This window comes from Mesitornis unicolor, unplaced genomic scaffold (genome assembly GCF_000695765.1).
Source record: "Mesitornis unicolor isolate BGI_N332 unplaced genomic scaffold, ASM69576v1 scaffold8058, whole genome shotgun sequence".
NCBI lineage: Eukaryota > Metazoa > Chordata > Aves > Mesitornithiformes > Mesitornithidae > Mesitornis > Mesitornis unicolor.
The window spans coordinates 45,424-64,090 of NW_010203801.1; the positions used below are offsets into that span (position 1 = coordinate 45,424).

At 41.5% G+C, this 18,667-nt stretch overlaps 2 protein-coding genes across 4 annotated transcripts in view; both read left to right on the plus strand.

The window, feature by feature from the left end:
- The window catches only part of LOC104545665 (laminin subunit alpha-4-like), a gene marked incomplete at its 3' end in the record, with an annotated part of 57,067 nt that extends 42,408 nt beyond the window's left edge, over positions 1–14,659 (plus strand). Inside the window, exons 6-11 of the mRNA XM_010190855.1 lie at positions 2,668–2,763; positions 3,767–3,918; positions 4,057–4,167; positions 10,571–10,682; positions 13,559–13,726; positions 14,466–14,659. Coding sequence (XP_010189157.1) covers positions 2,668–2,763; positions 3,767–3,918; positions 4,057–4,167; positions 10,571–10,682; positions 13,559–13,726; positions 14,466–14,659 — 833 coding nt within the window. The remainder of the gene's footprint in view (positions 1–2,667; positions 2,764–3,766; positions 3,919–4,056; positions 4,168–10,570; positions 10,683–13,558; positions 13,727–14,465) is intronic.
- LOC104545664 (protein tyrosine phosphatase type IVA 2-like) lies at positions 6,556–7,100 on the plus strand. 3 transcript variants are annotated; one of them, XM_010190853.1, is made up of 2 exons: positions 6,556–6,917; positions 6,993–7,100. In XM_010190853.1, exons 1-2 carry the CDS (start codon positions 6,597–6,599, stop codon positions 7,098–7,100), a joined length of 429 nt encoding a protein of 142 aa, XP_010189155.1. In that variant the 5' UTR covers positions 6,556–6,596. The 3 variants fall into 3 exon arrangements, with proteins under 3 accessions (XP_010189155.1, XP_010189154.1, XP_010189156.1); XM_010190854.1 differs by having other exon boundaries at positions 6,597–6,693; positions 6,787–7,100; XM_010190852.1 differs by having other exon boundaries at positions 6,556–7,100.
- Positions 14,660–18,667: the final 4,008 nt, after the last annotated feature.

Consider the following 18,667-nt stretch of genomic DNA (forward strand, 5'->3'; position numbering starts at 1 on the left):
CCCATGAGGAAGTCTCAGACCCCAGACTCCAACACCACAAACACATGGACAGGATAAAAATAGGCTCTGTTGTGTCCTGCATCTTGCTTTAAATAAGTGTCTTTAAGCTTTCTTTGGGCAGTCTCTTCACCTTTGTTCACACCACACGCCACCCAACATGACCACTCAGACTGATGGCACTTAAAGACTTGAAAGCATTTTTAATGGGAACAGGATTGTCCTTCCTGTCCTGACCCAATCCTTGCTCAGTTTCTGCTAGTTTTCCCACTGATAATGTGTGCTGCATCTCCAGTGTGTCTGTGTCAACTTGCTGGTTACTGTACTTGCATGCCAGAGATTACTGTACTTCCAGGGCCTAGTAAAATGGATATGTTCAAGTCCAGGTTGGACAGGGCTTTGTGCAGCCTGGTCTAGTGAAAGGTGTCCCTGCAGGCAGGGGAGGTTGGAACTAGATGATCTCCAAGGTCCTTTCCAACCCAAACAACTCTACAATTCTATGATTATGCAAGACTATTTCATGCAGACTAGAAATCTGCTTGGTAATTCTCTTTGTTAGCAGACTCCCTTGGAGTGATCTTTGCTAAAAATAAAAAGTGCCTGGGCACTTGAAAATGTTGTGAGAGGTACAGATTTTCTCTATCTAGGACTGAATTTAGTCTTGTAGTTGACTCTAGCAAATCCCGACTTTGAAGTATTATGTTTCAGAGAATTACACACTTCTCATTTCATCTTAATTTCTGCTAAACACCACAACATGCTGCTCTTGACAGAACTGCATAGATTTCCTGCATCACTCAAAACACCCATGCTATCCAAACTATTTGGGTAGTTTGCAAGGGAAGCTTATACTTTGGCATTTTCAAGAAATTAGAAACTCTTATTTAGAAGAATACTGATTCTGAAATAAGACAAATATCTTCTTTAATATACAAAAACACAGGAAATAATCTAGTGTAAGAAACAAGAGAATCTGTGTACATGGTTTCCACAGTACACCTCAAAGAGCAAATAGAATAAAAAAATGCAAAAGAACTAAACGAGTAACCAGCTCTATCCAGATAAGATCTTTTTTTTTCTTATGAGGCAAATTCTATGTATCTGTGGATAGTAGCTTTCAGCTTCTTTTCAATAAATTTCTTAACCACACGTTCTTAAGACATGCTTCAAAGCTTACCATAAATGTCCCTCAGAAACAAAGGTAAATTTAGAAGCTTACTCCACCGGTTAACCACAGTAGCACTGAAAGTCTTAATTCCCTACTAAAAATATGGTACCTCCTAAACAAGTAGGTGAAAAATTGTCAAGACTGCTTTTGAAATTAATTTACTGTAAGGATTTGTGTAGCAAATTAAGAATTATCCATTTAAATAAGAAGACACCATTTGTTTTTCTTGAGCACCAATCTCACCCAAATTTGAATCCTGTAACTGAAATATTGCCACCTGTATTGGGAATATCCTAGGTCCTGTGATGTAGGTCAAGAGAAATCGCTGCTTTCCACTGAGACTTTTCTTTCACTTCTTAACAAAAGAAATAACAAATTAAAAAATAGTGAATCCAAGAGCTGGGAGACACTCAGATTATACAGATTGTGGTGAGGTCAAAATATCGATTGCCCTACAAAATTCATAACCATATCCTGTTCTCACAATGGTACAAAAACTGAGTAGTTCCACTAAGCTACACAGAATAATTCCAATGCTAGTATGTAATGTTGAATTTGAAGCCGTATTACACATTTTCCCTAATAATTCCTTGAATGTACAATGTGGAATGTAAATACAAGGTTAATTCATAAGAACAATGAATGGGCTGCAATAAAATGGCAGTAAACAGTTTTATTACATGAGATTCTGCTGAAACCATGAATCACAAGAGTAAAAATAATTCCACATAAGTCACTGCTGTTCTTATGTTCTGCCTGAGTTTTTGTTATACTATCAAAATGTTCCAAGGTTTTAGTCTTTAAAATAGTATATTTTAAGCGGCCAATTAAACCTTGATAGAGACACTTTAGATTAAAAAATATACTTCTTAAAAAGTAATTTGTGCTGGCAGTAAATATGTAGCTTACTCAAGTTTTAAAAAATGTAAAACCTCATTTATTTTTCATTGTAAGTGGTAGGAGATATTTACTTCTTGATACGCTCAAACTGATGATACAACTGGAGCCCACTATCAATCCTTGACAGCTGGAAAGCTCGTTTAGTGGCAGCCTGACGCAGTGCTGATAAATTCCATAGGTCTGTGCAAAGATAAGTAACTAATAATTAACTTCAGTTGTACTGCTTTCCTTAGGCCACCTCCAAAATGCCACCATCTCCAAAATGCCACCCTCTCCAGACAGTGAGGCACAGCGGCCCAGCTAGGCAACTCAGGCCTCACTGCCTGTGCTTGTGACCAGCTGGGCAGCTTTGAACAAGTCACTTCAGAATAGGCTTTCTGGTTCTGTTTCCTCTCTCAGATTTTATCTGGTCCACTTCAACCACAGTGCAAAAACACCTTTTTCTACATAGTGAAGGAAAACCTAGTCCAAGAAGCCCTTGATTGTGGTTTTACTATACATGCATGATCCTATGTAAAAACATTTCACTAGTCTTGGGAGGGGAAAGGTGGGCTGTATATTATGAAGATTCTTCTTTCAAAAATCCGTTCTTTTTCCCCCAGAATGTAACTGTGGAGGGAGAATGTGTGACAGCCAGACTGGAGAATGCCTTGCAGACAGTCCTGAAGTTTCTACTGGCACAGACTGCCCAACCATCAGTAAGAAGAACAAAAAATTAGTTTTGCTCTTGTATTTAGATGCTTACAACTTAAGAGCTCAGCTCTCCAGTGGGCTCAGCACCTTGCCCTTGATCCCACTGTGCACTTAAACATGTGAATACGCACGATGCCCCACTGATGAAGTATTTAAACTTGTTCTCACTTGCTTGACTGAGTACATGCACACATCCAACTCTGTGATACAGAGGTACAAACTGCAGAGCGGTACAGAAGTATTACCAAAGCTACTTCTCTAGATTTTGAGACACAGTGCCTGCAAAATCATCTTCTGGCCCTAAAAACTGCCATCACAACTTTATCTGTGTTGTTCTGCGTATCACTTCTGATTTCCTAGTTGTACAAATAATATAAATTGTTGCTGTAGACAATGTGATATACATCCATCAGGCAGTTGTTTTTCCACTATTATCTCTCCTGCACTAATGAAAGGAAGCCCGGGGAATTTCTAGAAGCACTACATTGTAACCATTTATATATTTTTTAAAGTAAGTATAATTATGCCTGTGGTATTATGCAGACCATGTAGCACACATGCATTCCTAAATCAGCTCCCAGGAAGAGGGGTCATGTGCCTGGAAGTGCAACCAGAAGGAAAACTTACGGGAACTGCTGCCATCAAGAATACAGACTATACAACACCAAGCAAAAGCTTCTGTAGGAGTCTGTGCTTCACATTCACCTAAGCCTCTTGCATTTAGTGGTGGTGCCAACGTCACTAAAAATGAGGTGATATTGCAAGCATTCAGCAGGGACAGGGACATTGTTCCACACAAGGTGCTGCTCAGCTGGAAGCGTCATGACAGTACTGTGGGACCTTGAAGTGGGCTGATGAAAGAAAAATGGGAATCCATCAGGATCCATCAATGACAAACAGAGGGAAAGCCATGGGGCAGGAGCCCCATTCATAAAGGGAATTTAAGATATTTGCTGTTCACTGACACAAACACTACAGAAAAATGACACTCTCTTCTTTTCTTACCAGGCTGTGATAAATGTATTTGGGATTTGACAGATGACATCCGATTAGCAGTTCTGGCTATCGATGAAAGCAAATCAACTTTACTGAGCATTTCTACAGGTTTTGCAGCTCAAAAGCGCTTGAATGACCTGAACCTCACTGCCACACATCTCCAGGTACATTTACGACATTTCATTTTTTAATGTCATTCTAATCTATAAATTTACATGCCATTCCTATAGATTTTAACTCCTGACCTCACTAGAGAAATTATTTTATTTTCAGATGCACTGACTTTTTTCCCCCACACACAGGCAGCAATGTCCCAAAAAAAGAACCATGCTATGCTTTGGACAGTCCAGGTTGATGATGCTGCAGATGAAATGAACGATCTCCTGAGAGAGGCAGCAACACTTGATGAACAGGTTTGTTTATAGCCCCCTGCCAGAGCTCTGAGGCTCTACTGTTTGTCATATTCACATGCTGGCATAAGAGGTTAATATAGAATATTTCAGTAGGAAAGGACCTAAAACAATCATCTAGTCCAACTGCCTGATCACTTCAGGGCTGACCAAAGGTTAAAGCATGTTATTAAGGGTGTTGTCTGAATGCCTCCTAAACACTGACAGACATGGGGCATTAACCACCTCTTAAGCCTGTTCCAATGTTTGACCACGCTGTCGATAAAGAAACGTTTCCTAACATCTAGTCTGAACCTCTACCGTCAACCAAACAAGAGTGGCAGTGTCCTGAGAGCTGGGAGAACATTCTATTTTTGCTTTCTATTTCTAGACTACTTTACTTTAGCTCTGCAGTAAAAGTGTAAATGACCTATCAAGTCTTCTTCCCAGAACAGAAGAGATGTAGGGCCAAAGTCTGTTGCATGTGGTTGGAGGTTTGTCACCAATTACAAAAAGCCTCTCCTCGGGACCTGAGTTCCCACCTACCCCTCTACACATGTTTGATCTGAGATGGACACACTGCCTTTCTGTTTCACATTTTGATTTGTAATTAAGCAAAGTAACCAACACTAAACTAATTCAGGTTGACTTTGGGAGTATTTGTACTATATCTATTTTACATGTATGCTCTCATAAAATTAAATTAGTCTTGATTAGACACGTCAAAAATACATTCTAAAACTGCCAGTTTAAAAGTTTTTTCATGTACGCACTGAGACAGAAGTCTGATTAGCATTCAAGATATGTTTTAACACAACTGTAATGATAAATATTGCATCCATATTCAATTGCCAGGCTATAAAATTAGGTTATCGGATCTCAGCTCACTTTCGTTGCATCCTAAAAGAACACTGATATATGTTAAGAGAAGAAATAGGATTCAGAATTGCTTTTCCTCTATATTAAAGAGATATTATTAAACGTCTTTCAGTTGCTAAGATGTATATATTAGTGAGATACCTCACTCTGTGTTATTCCCAGAGATAATCACAGCTGTAGTATGACTAGAGTATATTTCATACTTACTGCAAAATGCCAGACCTTATATTCATGTACCAATTCTTTAAGAAGACAGACTAAAATTATACCTTAAACTCAAATACAGGAGCAAGTAGCAGGGGGAAAAAAAAAAAAAAAAAGGGACGGACTGAATGGAGAGGTGGAAGATAAAATTTGGGTTTGGGCGGATTTCATCAGCAATTACTTAGCAGAAGGGGCACTGCAAACTTACACAGACCAGGTCTGTGTTCAAGAGATATTTGATTAAATCAGCTCATCCCCTTCATCTGTACCCATGAAAATCTGGCAGTGCTCACATGCTTCAGTGTCCCTCTGTTAGCAGGGCAGATGATTAAGTATTTAATTAAGAATACATTCTGTATTCTAGGAATTTTTAGTGAATTTGGATAATAGCGTTTTTGTCATCCTCAGTACTACATGGGCATTGCCTAGCTCATTCCTCAGCGTGACTGTCCCTGAACAAAGAAATTCAGCGTTGATTCTGCTCCCGGTCTTTTCTCCACGGCTATTTCTAATGGCGGGCCGTACCACGGGGCGCGGGCGAGGAGGTAGTGGCCTGTGCGCGAGGAGCCATCTGGCGGCGCGCCGGCTCCCCGGCCTCTCCGGTCTCTCCGCGCAGCTGGGCCGGACTGGGTCCAGCTCAGCCTCAACCCCAGTCCCGTCACGGGCCCCGCCACCACAAGGCCGGGCCCGCCGCTGCCTCCGCGTCCCTTCCCCGCCCCCTCCCGTCTCCCGCCCAGCGTGTGGGAGGTGCCGGGTCCGTTGGGAAGGACGCTGACGTGTCAATGCCCAGGGCGTTCTGTTGCAATAGACATCACACGTTTATGGCGATTCTGGGCATGAGGGCAGACTTCTGCCAGGCCCAGCACAGCATCCTGGCTGTCAACTGAGCCGAGCACAGAGGTCCTATGTGCCATAATTGCTTTGCCTTGAAGACTCTAGACACTGCGGACACACTCAGGTATACAGGATATCTTCTGCAAATTGGAAGCATATTCCTATTCCTATTACTGGCTGTAGCAAAACTAAGCATCAAGAAAACAAAGTGGAGAGAAAATCTGCCCTTACTTTTTTGCCTCACCAGTGCCTAAATATAGAACAGGCTGCCTAGTCTTGCATGTCGTCAAGAGTTTTTGGAGTCTGAAGGATACCACATGCAGTAGTTGAGGCCGAAGTGGAATTCAAGTGGATTCTGAAGCAAACTTGCTTTTCAAGAAGTGAATTCTTTAAGGAACAAACACGTCAAAGCAAGTTGATCAATCCCAGGCATTTTAGTGGTATTTATAATGTTTTCTGCTGTGAAACATTTCCAAGGTTATTGATTTTTTTTTCTGTTAATTTTTTTTGGCCTCTTACACCTTTTGTTTGCAGTTATGAGCTGTCCAGCCTCTGTGGAAATTACTTTTGCACGTATGCGTTTCCTGATCACTCAGAACCCAACCAATTCAACCATCAGCAAGTTCATAGAGGAGCTGAAAAAGTATGGAGTGAAAACTTTGGTGCGAGTTTGTGATGCCACTTATGATCAAGCTCCTATCGAAAAAGAAGGAATCCGAGTTCTGAACTGGTCGTTTGAAGATGGAGCACCACCCCCGAATCAGATAGTTGATGACTGGCTGAACCTGGTGAAAGCCAAATTTCAGGAAGAGCCTGGATGCTGTATCGCTATTCACTGTGCTGCAGGGCTGGGAAGGGCTCCTGTCCTGGTTGCACTTGCTCTCATTGAAAGTGGAATGAAGTATGAAGATGCAGTTCAGTTTATAACGCAGAAGAAGAGGGGAGCTTTCAATTCCAAACAGCTGCTTTACCTTGAGAAATATCGACCTAAGATGCGATTACACCGCAAAAATGTCTGCAGTCATTGTTGTGTTCAATAAAAAAAATAAAAAAATAATAATCTCACAGGCAGAAACTAGTATGGCTGTTTTCTGAACTCTTGGATACTAACACACACTGTCTTGGAAACAAACAGGAGGGACTGGAGCTCCAAGCCCAGTCAGAAAGTTATGATATCATAGGAATAACTGAAACATGGTGGGACAACTGCCGTGACTGGGGGATTGTGATTGATGGCTATAGGCTATTTCGTAAAGACAGGCAGGGTAGAAGAGGAGGAGGAGTCGCACTCTATGTTAAGGAGGACCTCAGATGTGTAGAAGTCAACTATGGTAACTGTGGAAGCCCCATTGAACGTGTCTGGGTCAAAATCAGAGGGGCCATCTTCAAGAGAGACCTTACGGTAGGCATCTGTTACTGACCCCCAAACCAAGACAGTGAGACCAACGAAGCAATACTCGAGTCAATTAAGCAGGCTTCAGGTCAACAAAACCTGGTTCTTATGGGAGACTTTAACTACCCAGATATCTGCTGGAAAAACAACACAGCAGTTCACCAGTCATCCCTCAAGTTCCCGGAATGCTTAGAGGACTCCTTCCTCATACAAACGATACATGTGTAAACCAGGAATGGGGCAAGCAGTGGACTTTGTCTACTTGGACTTCTCCAAGGCTTTCAACACAGTCCCCCACAGCCTCCTCCTCGAAAAACTGACAAACTACAACATAGATAAGTGGTCTGTGTGGTAGGTGGGGAACTGGCTGATGGGCCGTTCCCAGAGAGTGGTAGTAAATGGTTCACTTTCTAACTGGCAACCAGTCATAAGTGGGGTCCCTCAGGGATAAATTTTGGGCCAATGCTATTTAATATCTTCATTAGTGATCTGAATGTTCAGATCAGGAGCTCCCTGATGAAGTTTGCTGCTGACACCAAAATGAGTGGGGTAGTTGACACTCCAGAAAGGAGAGCCACCCTTCAGGAAGACCTGGACAGACTGGACAAGTGGACTACCAGGAACTGTATGAAGTTCAACAAGGACAAATGTAAGGTCTTGTATCTGGGAATACATAATCCAAGAACGCAGCTGAGACTGGGTTCCACCTGGCTAGAGAGCAGCCCTGTGGAAAGGGACCTGGGGGTCTTGTTGGATGACAAGCTCAACATGAGTGAACAGTGTGCTGCAGCTGTAAAGAAAGTCAACAGGATGCTGGGTTGCATTAGAAAGGGCAATGTGTCCAATTTTGGTCCCAGCTATACAGAAAAGATGCAGACAGGTTGGAAAGGGACCAGAGAAGGGCCATGAGGATGATCAGAGGACTGAAAGACCTGCTGTATGAAGAAAGGCTGAGAAAACTGGGCCTGTTCAGCCTTGAGAAGAGAAGGCTTAGGAGGGGACCTTATTACCATGTACCAGTACATAAAGGGTGGCTACCAAGAAGATGGAGACTCCGTTTTCACAAGGAGTCACGTGGAAAAGACGAGAGGTAATGGACACAAGTTACTTCTGGAGAGATTCTGACTGAACTCCAAAATAAATTTTTTTACCATGAGATCAGTCAGACATTGGAATAATTTCCCAGGGGAAGTGGTAAATTCCCCTGCATTGGTCAGTTTAAAGAGTCAGCTTGACAAGGTGCTCATTTAAACTATACTTTTACCTTGAAAGGTTGGACTGGATGATCCTTGTGGTCCCTTACAACCTGGTATTCTATGATTCTATGATAATGCTTGTTCCATATGTTCCATACTTGTGATTGCCTGTAATGGCCCCAGACTCTCATACTGGAAGGAAGACCACAGTAGTAACACTGAATATATTGAATCTTTTGCTGTTTTAAAGCACTTTTATGGAAAACACATGCTAGAGGCTTGAGTGGGTTTTGGAGAGACGTGCCGCATCTTCTGTTCAGAGCATTTCACATGCATGTCCTTGTGTTTGAGGGGTTGCTGAAGGTTCTGATCTAAACCCTGAAGGCAGGACGAATGCACCAGATCTAGGCAAATCCTCCTGCTAAATGAGAAGAGTAAATGTGACCTGGAACTTCCTGAGTCTGCTTGGGATGTACAGCATGTACTCAATCCTGAGTGTTTGGCACATACGAGTGCCTTTCCTTCCTGCCCTCTGTACCTCAGTGAGAATTTGAGGGTCTCCAAGAGCACCCACCCCATGCTGCTCTGTCTCACCAATCTCATGGCAATCGGCAAACCTGTCTCAGCAATGCCCCGTTTGTTCAATAGTTAAGGAAAAATCTGGCAAGGAAAGAGTATTATGTAAAGGCAAATGTGTGTAAAAACAGCAACAAGCTGCTTAAAATAAGCATGAACCGGTGATGATTAAGAGCATCCATAGGAAACCTTGAATATGAATAAAAAAATACAGTGCAAACACTAACAGAACAAGTAAATAGAAGAAAAATTAAAACCCATCTATAAACCCTTATATTTGTGTTACTCAAGTGCCCACCCATGACAGTGGCATGGGCCATCCTTGCCCTGCCTTCAAGCACCACCTGGTGCCTCTGCAGACCCAGAGTGAAACCGTGTTTGTGGGTCCTGGCTGCTCTAGCACTGGACCGGCAGCCAAAGCACAGCTGCGCGGTGCAGGGCTGGGAGACAGCAGCAGAGCCCTCTGCCATTCTTGCAGCATTAAGCACATATGAAGTGAGCACATCAACAGTCAAATATCTTCTGGCACCTCAAATCCAGAAACTAACTTTACAGTGGGAATTTTTGCTGCTGCAGCCCCAATCTGAATCAAACACCTTACCACTGGCAAGCACATGGTGATGACTTATATGTATACACACACACACACATACACACACACGGTTCAGAAAACATTGAGAGCACAGCAGTAATATTTTTTCTCCTTCCTGGGAAATACCAGTGAAAATTAAATCTAACAACTCCCAAAGTCAGTGACCTTCTAGGAAAGATGGTAACTATGACATTGTAACTCTTCATTTCCTGTACATATAAGGGAACACAATGCAGAGTACAGCCTCCAGTGTAATATTGTACAGGAGTATGGCTATGCTCTTCAGAGCATTTTGAATTTTCATGCTCTTTCTTATTTTTAACACGTTGCAGAGCTGGGGTCCTCACATGAGGGAGACACTGATCTAAAAATGGTTGTGAGCTTGACACCTTATTTTCAGTCTGTATGCTTACTCAGGAAACGCCATACCCTGCAAAATGAGCCACCCCAGCTGAATGCCTAGAAAACTCAGCAGATGGAAGTTTTACTACTGTACATAATTTATAGCAATTTGATTGCAGTAAATGATGGATAAATATGGGACAGATTTTAATCTCTCACTCTGCAATTCTGAAAATACCGACAAGACAGCCCTTTACTTCAAACACCTCTGTAAATACCACTTTATATGATAAGTGGACTTTCACATGCTCATCAGGGGAAAGCAAAATGTGTATTTACAATTCTCATCCTCACACATGCATATGGATCTGAAAAGAAATCTAATGTCTAGCTCACATGATTTATTCATAGGGAAATGAAGCATCCAGCAAAGGCCTACTGGTACAGAAGGAAACCATGGAGACCAACAACCGTGCTACTCAGCTTGTGCAGCAACTCAGTAATATGAGGGATAACATTCAAGGTAAATAGATTTCTTTCTGGTTCAGCTCAGTGTCAAGCATGTATTAATGAAACCTCCAACATAAAAAAGACATAGCCCCTGGGCAGTCTCTCAAAGCAACCCACACATCAGGCTTTTACAGCCTGCAATGCCATGGTGAAAAGTTCTCTCTTAAAAAACAACTGACACCACAGGCTGACTTGGTCTGACACCCATAACAACAGCTTCTCTTTCTTTTTTCTCTCTTTGGCAGAGCAAATAATAATAATAAATAAGTGTTCATTAAATACTTCAAGATAACTCAGCTTGTAGTCTTTGTTTGAATAGCTCCTCAAGGTATTTATATACACTTGTGGTTAAAAAAAAGGAGTCGGAGTCAGATTGGGGCTGGATGAAGCTACAAATACAAGGACAGGATGTGAGATGAGAGTGCTTCAGGTCTTACTTGTCAGCAGATTCATGCAAATGCACTCTTCCCATCCTGCTGATAAGTAATGGAGGCCATATGAATAGCTAGACAGGTTTGGTTTATTTTAATTGCCTCTAGTAAAGTGAAAGGCAGGATTGTAAACTGTGTGGCTAGTGCAGACCATCAGAAACTATTACAGTGATGCTGTGTCACAGTAGAAGAGCTAAACATGATAATGCAGATGTCACAAAATTAAAAGAGTGAAATAAAGAGCTTTTTCATGTTAAAATCTTGGGACAAACTGTCACCTGTTGTCTCAGTGTCCTGCTCATCTGTCCATATAATATGAGGGGATACACATAAAACTTGCAAAGTCCATCTTTAGGCAGCATGCTTAGAGCAATAGAAGTATCTCCAGAACTAGCATAAAATTCAAAACACAGCTTCTCTTCTGACTGTAAATGTATGTGTTTTACACCTTCTCAAAGATTTTTTTATATTTACAGCCTGCAAACCCTCTTGCATGTTCATAAATTTTTACTGTACTATATATCAAAGGATAAATGACAACCGTGAACACTTTTCCAAGCACAATTGCACTTAAAAAAAGCTTCCCAGTCGGAGTTGATCATCTTCATCTGGAATATCTATGACATATCATTGTCATGCTGATTTATAAAACTGAGATTAAACCAATTGCAGCCACTTCTTCTCTACTTGCAGAAAGCAATAAAACCGCAAGTGAATGTACTCAGAAGCATTCCTGTCCCCTGTACACCTGCGTCATGAAAGCCTCCATACTGCCATGGACCACACTGATTTTTCCCAGACCTTGGTAAAGCCAACAGTATACGGTAGCTGTATATGGCACCGGAATAGAAAGGCTGATTGGCAGTTGAGTCTAAACAGCCCTTTTTCAATAGAAATACTTGATTAACAGAACTGAACAGTTCTGTCTTAGAGCAGTCACTGCAAGCTCTGTGGCAAGTTGTATAAGGAAGAGTGGTTGTATATGAACTGTTATCCTTGCTTCAACCCATCACTTTATTTTAACAAACATAGTTAACATATCCCATCACACAGAAGAGGTAGCCTGAGACCATGCTCATAGGAAGCTGCATTTGTATTGCCTTCTCACACCCGTGATGCTACATCACCTTTGACTGTCTGGCCATCTGCCACATTTTATTTCTACAGTCATTGACCAAGAGTGTCAGCATGAGCCTCATATATCGTCAACAATCACTGGCTGACCTCTGTGCATAGGCCTTTTGTGTTACTGTTTTTGGGCAGCAAAGGGACCACAGAAAGCAGAAGTTTGTCTAGTTTGGCACATAAATAGCACAATCAGGTGGACATACAAAGAAGTAACACCCATGGCTGTGAACATAAAAGGAGAGTGTTTGTTCACCCAGAAAGGAGTTGGAGACAAGTGGATAAAAATATTTCCACCATGCTCAAAACTGTTCTTCTACAGGGCATCGCCTGTAGAAGGCAAGCCACTCTCTGCTGAAGGGAACGTGTACGTGTGGATACACACACACACATGTGTTCCAGCATGAAAGGGAAAAAGAAATCCATGGAGCTGCTGGTCGTGATCAGTTACTGCCCAGTATGAGCCTTTAGAGCTTCACTAATGAACTCAGGAGTCAGCAAGAAACCGTGTACAAAGACACTCTGCCAAAGAGTCAGTTTATACATGTTTATACACCTGTTTTTTAGAAAAATCTTACAGTTGCACAGCGCTGGCTTTGCCAGCACTGCTTATCCACAAAAGCAGTGATGAACACAAGCCAAAGCTACTCACATTGTAGGGCATAAAAAAGGCAGTGGTTGGTATTTGAGACCAGGGAGTGAGGAGTGGGTGAACTTTGTAATGCCTACACTGGGGATGGGTAAATTCAGTTTCAGATGCAGGGATCCAACAGTGCTTCTTGAACTGAGACCAAAACCTTGAAGTAGTATCTATTGCCAAACCAGCTAGGCAGTATCAGGCCAGAAGCCATATGGTACCTCTATAGGGTGCCTCAGATTTCTTCAGATGGGAAAAAAAAGGTTACTTCAGTCTCTTTGTCGTTGTTGTTGTTTAATAAACAGAACATTTTTGCAGCACATAACATTTTTGCAGCAGCACTTAAAAGCCATGATCCTGGACAAAAGCCCTTGCCTGTTACATGCCACAGAACTCAGAATGAAATTATGATCCCAGCCTGTACAAACTGCCAAGCCAAATAATGCACACAACCTGTGCCTGCTTAATTTAATCCTCTTCTGATGAGACCCCCACATATGCCAGAAAGAGTGATTTATATACAGGTTTAATTGTAAGACTAGATTAAACATAATAATTATCTACTATAGGGTTAGAAGTTAATTAAAACTTTCTTTTGCCATCATCATGACCTGAATTCACAAAAGGAAAAGTACTCCACAGCATTTGCTTCTCTGTAGCTGTGCTGGATTGACCATCTGTTCCTTTCTCCCACAGAAATCAGCAGCAAGATGAAATACTATGCAATTCAACAGGAGTTGAGCCCTGAAGAAATCACCCAGAAGCTGAGTGTGGCTGAGGAGATGCTGAAGGAGATCAAACGCCATAAGCCTTTCACTAATCAGAGGCAATATGCAGATGAGGAGGAAAATGCAGCGGAGGAGCGTGAGTTTTAATTTTCCATTCACCCACATGTTGAAGTGCAGCGGGCATGGGCTGAGCAGCTCTGGGAGCCCCTGGGGAGGACCAGCAGGTGCTTGGCAAGCACCGACCAGCGTGCCAAACACGCTGCAGCTTCCAAACGCGTGCCCCAGGTCTCTGCTGCCCCTTGCTGCCACGTTAGGATAACGGGCAGAAAAATGTGTGTGTGTGTGTGCCGGTGCACTGCAGCACCCCAGCGACAGCTGCTTAGGAAGGTTCATGCCAGGGCTGGAATTGCTCAAGGGAACGTCTTTCTTCCCTGCTGCCAGCTCTGCCGTGGGGACAGTAAACTCCGGCAGAGAGAAAAACTGCTTGTATGCGAAAAGGCGGCACCTCGATTCTCACTGCTATGTGAGCATGAGTCAGAGCCCCAGGACAATCAGGGGCTTCTCCAGAGCAGCCTGCTTAGCTCTGACAATGAAAACAAAATGAAGAGCAAGGAAAGCCAAGTCTAGTTTCTTTTAGGAAAAGCTACTTGAGAGGAGGAATTAAGGAGGTTAAAATAAGATACTAAAATGAGAGGCATCTTTCCTTTTTAAAAGAGAAGGGTAAATTAAAATCTAGGTATATGATCTCTCAAGTGAGCTTTTAACAGATGCATTTTACTGTCCCCTGAGTAACAGCAACAGAAGTTGTTGCTTAAGAAAGTTTTGCCAGAAATCCAAGCTTTAGATTAATCAGTGGCTTCTGATTTTTTTCTCAGTGCTACAGCAAGTTGAAGAGTTTCATGAGAGGTACAATGACACCAAATCTCTGGTATCTGATGTGTTGGAGCAGCTCAGCGAGAAGGATGTGAAGCTGTCAGACCTGGAGGAGGCATTAGACCAAGCTCTTGTCTATGTTATACAAACAGAGGATATAAATAAGGAAAACACAGACAGTCTCCAAAAGCGTGAGGTATTATGCAGTACATTTATCATAACTGTTGTCTGTGAACACTCCATCTCTGCTAGTGCTTAAAATAGTAGATTGCAAACAATTTAGATTCAGGAATCATCACACCAAAAATGAGTATCTTGGACCACTCAGCAGGATGAGTTTGACTCTCCAGTTCTAAGAAACATGTTGTGGGAGTGCAAGGTATTGTTATTTATTCATGGAGTGACAATAAGTGCCAAGTCTCATTAGGTCAAGGAAGAGATGGATACTAATGCCTGAACTAGAAAGACGTATTACAACAAGCCCCAAGAAGCTTAAAATTCCATGTAATGTGGCTGCAATAAATATTGTGGTGGTATTGTTTCACCTATTATGCACTGGTTTAGAATGTGGAAGGACTTCATGCTCACAAAAGTAATTGTATTATATTAAAACAATTATTTCTAAAGACTCTGCACTGCATTCGTGCCCTGGGTTGAGTGCATTCATAATGTCTCATCCAGATTTTCTCTCTGGTCCTTTTTAAATAATGTATCCCCATTTTTTCAGGAAGAGCAGATGATTGTCCTTGTATCATCAACCACAAATCCATTCTATAACTGCTCCACAAATAATACCTTCAAACTGAGTTTCCTATTTGCTGGGTGAACAGCCTAGCAATAAGGCTACAGAAGTTTTCTCTTATGCTCCGTTCAAATTAATACTTCTAGTATTTTGAACAAAGTAATCACTCCAGAGGAGAGCTCAGAGGAGACCTATCCCCTACAGCACGGAAGGGGGTGCTTGTAAGTGATGGTATTAGGTTCAAATCCCATCTGACTGATGAGAAAATTGATTTTTCAGGTCTCTTATCCCAGAAAAGTAGTTAATCCATCAGGCATAAAAAAAGACTAATTTTTTTCTCCTCCCAGCAGTTTTGTGACTTTTTCTCTGTTTCTTCAATTTCCATTAAGGGATGCAAAAGCAGAATGTCCTATCTAGAATTTTTCTCTTCATCTAATTTTTCAGCAAGGAAGAAAACAACAAAGATAACAATTTAGGACCATTTGAAGCAAACTGGTTTCATTTCAATGGCTGAAATTATTTGGATTCTGGAGGAGAGGTTTTTGGGGAGCAATCTTACGATCTTGCAAATTCAAGACAACCTCTGGGTTTCATAGCATCAGTGGCTGAGTTTTGAGCTCTTGAAATTTGCAGCACGAGAAGTTCACGCTGATGTGGAAGGTCTAATAATTCAGTAGAGAAATCAGGCGTGCTGTTCTTGTGAATTTTCCTACGAGCAGCCTGGGATCCTTATGTACAAAGCCTCTTCTGTTGTTCCCTTGTTTCGTAATTACAGTGCCAAGCTGCCACTTGTCTCACATTTATGAAGCAAAGCCTGAAGTGTGTAGTCCCAATTGTTCACTGTTTTTAACCAGTTGGATCTTCATTATTTCACACAGTGAAGGCAGTTGCTGTACAAAAGAGTTTGTTCACATTAGATCACTGTAGTGTAGATTTAAAAAACCTCCAGAAAAAAAAACTAGTCTCCAGACTACTATGAAAAATTAGTGTTTAATTTGTCCCTGCTGGCAATGTACTGAACAATGCTTCATTCCAATAATTTCTCATGCTGTAATATAAAATGAAATTAATAAATTAAAACAATAAACATTTCTTTCACAAAGACAAGAAAATGCAAAAATTCACATTATAGTATGCAGCTGTTAGAAATGTCTGGGAAAAACTTAGGCTTCAAATTTGTCTAAAACCTATTTCGTTCATCACTTCATCTTTTGAATTAACTTTAATGAGTTTAGCAAAAATGGTAACACTGTATTTTAACAATGCACAGATGGATTTGGATGTTATTTCTTTTTATTTTATTTTTTTAGAAAGAACATGAGAAAATAAAAGAGCAAATAGATGAAGTGAATAGCATTCTGCTAAGTGCCACAACTATTTTGGCAGGACCACAAAAGGTCAACTCTGAGTTAAGTGAGGTAATAAAGGTAAGTGCCTCAGTGACTTACTTAAAAGATACGTCTTGATTTTTTAAACTTTTAGGTCATGTGTTTAGACCACTAAATGAAAATCTCTCCTTTTTTATACTGCTTCAATGAAATACTGATGAATATTCCCCCAAAACAGTATAAATCTTCCTGAATCAAAAGCTCTATAATTACATTTTATGGCCTCAGAAAAATAATTATAAGGACATCTTACTGTAGGCAGAGCTGAATGAGGGATTTTGCTGTAGAGTTCTCAATCATTTCATTACAAGCAGCTGCCAAGAGATGTTTTGGTAGAAGACTGCACTACAGGCTAAATTTCTTTTCTCATGCTTGCAAGCGAACATAAAAGAAGGCTAAAGATCCCATAATTTTTTTGTTGCAAAAGTAATTTGAGAAAACAGAAAGAAGAGAAGGAAGAACAGCTGGCACCCAACCATCCCTGGGTGATCAAGAAGTATGATTTTCATTTTTTTTTATCCTGTGTTTTGTGCAAAACAAATCACTGCAGTTACTCATTTTGGGTTCCCCACTCCTGTGGATAAGTTTACACACAGGGGATGTTCATACTGCAGCGAAGGAAGCAGTACGTGAACATCATACATACCTGTCGTGGTTTAGGGCTGGGCAGGCCACTAAATCCTGGACAGACGCTCTCTATTAACCCCTCTCCCCTCCCCAGAAGGGAAGAGAAAAGAGAATAAGGGAGAGAGACTTTACGGGTTGGAAAAATAAACTAACAGATTTAATGAAACAATAATACTAATACTACAGAATAATATTGTAAATATGAAAATAATGAAATATATACAAATATGTACAAATATATATACAAAACCAATATAAAATCCTCCCCTTACCCTCCCCCCCAATGACGAATACGTCACCAGAGGCTCTGCGGAGCCGGGCACTGGAAAAGTCCCAGACCAAACTCAGCAGCAGGTGGGAGCAGGATGCAGAACACACAAACCAAGATCAGCAGCAGATGAGCGAGCAGGATTCTGCTCAGGCCTCGGCCTCTGCAGGATCGAGACGGACAGAAGGGTCGAGATGGAAGGAACGGTGGAAAAAAGAAAAGGGAAAAAAGGCAAACAAGACCCTCGTGATCTTTCGGTTTTTATACCGAGTATGACGTATGTGGGATGGAATACCTAGTTGGTCAGTTTTGGGTCTGCTTACCCCCCGTAGGCGCAGACACAGCACCCATGATGAGACAACTGACCTTGAGCATATCTTCTAGCAGCACTGTTTGGGAAAAACATGGTGCCAGTTTTCAGCAAGTTCAGTCACTTAAAAGAGACTGAGCTGAAAAGTAAAACCACTAAATAGAAAATTAGTTCTATTTAGCTCAAACCAGGACAATGCTTCTTCCATCCTCCTCAGCAATAAGTATTTTTATGCTTCACTCATTCATCCTTTTTCTCCATTTCATCCTTTTTTTCATGTATTTTTGAGGCCACATTTATAATCCTCAAACATATCAGCAAGCTTATGTATTGGAGAGAAGCTGAATGAAGGCCCATTTGGTCTTCCTCACAAGTATTTCATATGAGGAGGAAGTATGGCTAAGGCAAAGGGATACTGCTTCTCCTTGTCTATATATCCATATTGGTAGTATTTAGGTGGACTAATTTACAAATTAGACTAACCCAGGATGTTTTAGCATAACAGATGTCACTGTGCAAGGAGACAGAAAGGGGCCATTTTCCACTAAGTGGCACAGCTCACAGCTGTAGAGCTAAACATTCTGCCCCTCTCTAGCAATTGCTGATTTGTCCCCAGGGCACAGGTACTGCCCCATGCCATTCCCCAAAGATGCAGGGTTGGGAGAGTCACAGCTGGCCAGGGCCAAAATAGTGCCAGGGCCCATGCAGTAATGGGATGATGCACAAGCACACCCACCCCAGAACCATTTAGTTTACTTGTATAGATATCATTTAGAAGTCCCGAAAACTATTTTCTGGCCTGCAGTCTTCACTGCAGAAGAGCTTAAAAAAAATAATTATGGGACCACTCTCCATCATCTTTGCCAAGT

Coding starts and splice junctions, on each gene's coding strand:
- LOC104545664 (XM_010190852.1), top strand. CDS start 6,597: ATGAGCTGTCCAGCCTCTGTGGAAATTACTTTTGCACGTATGCGTTTC.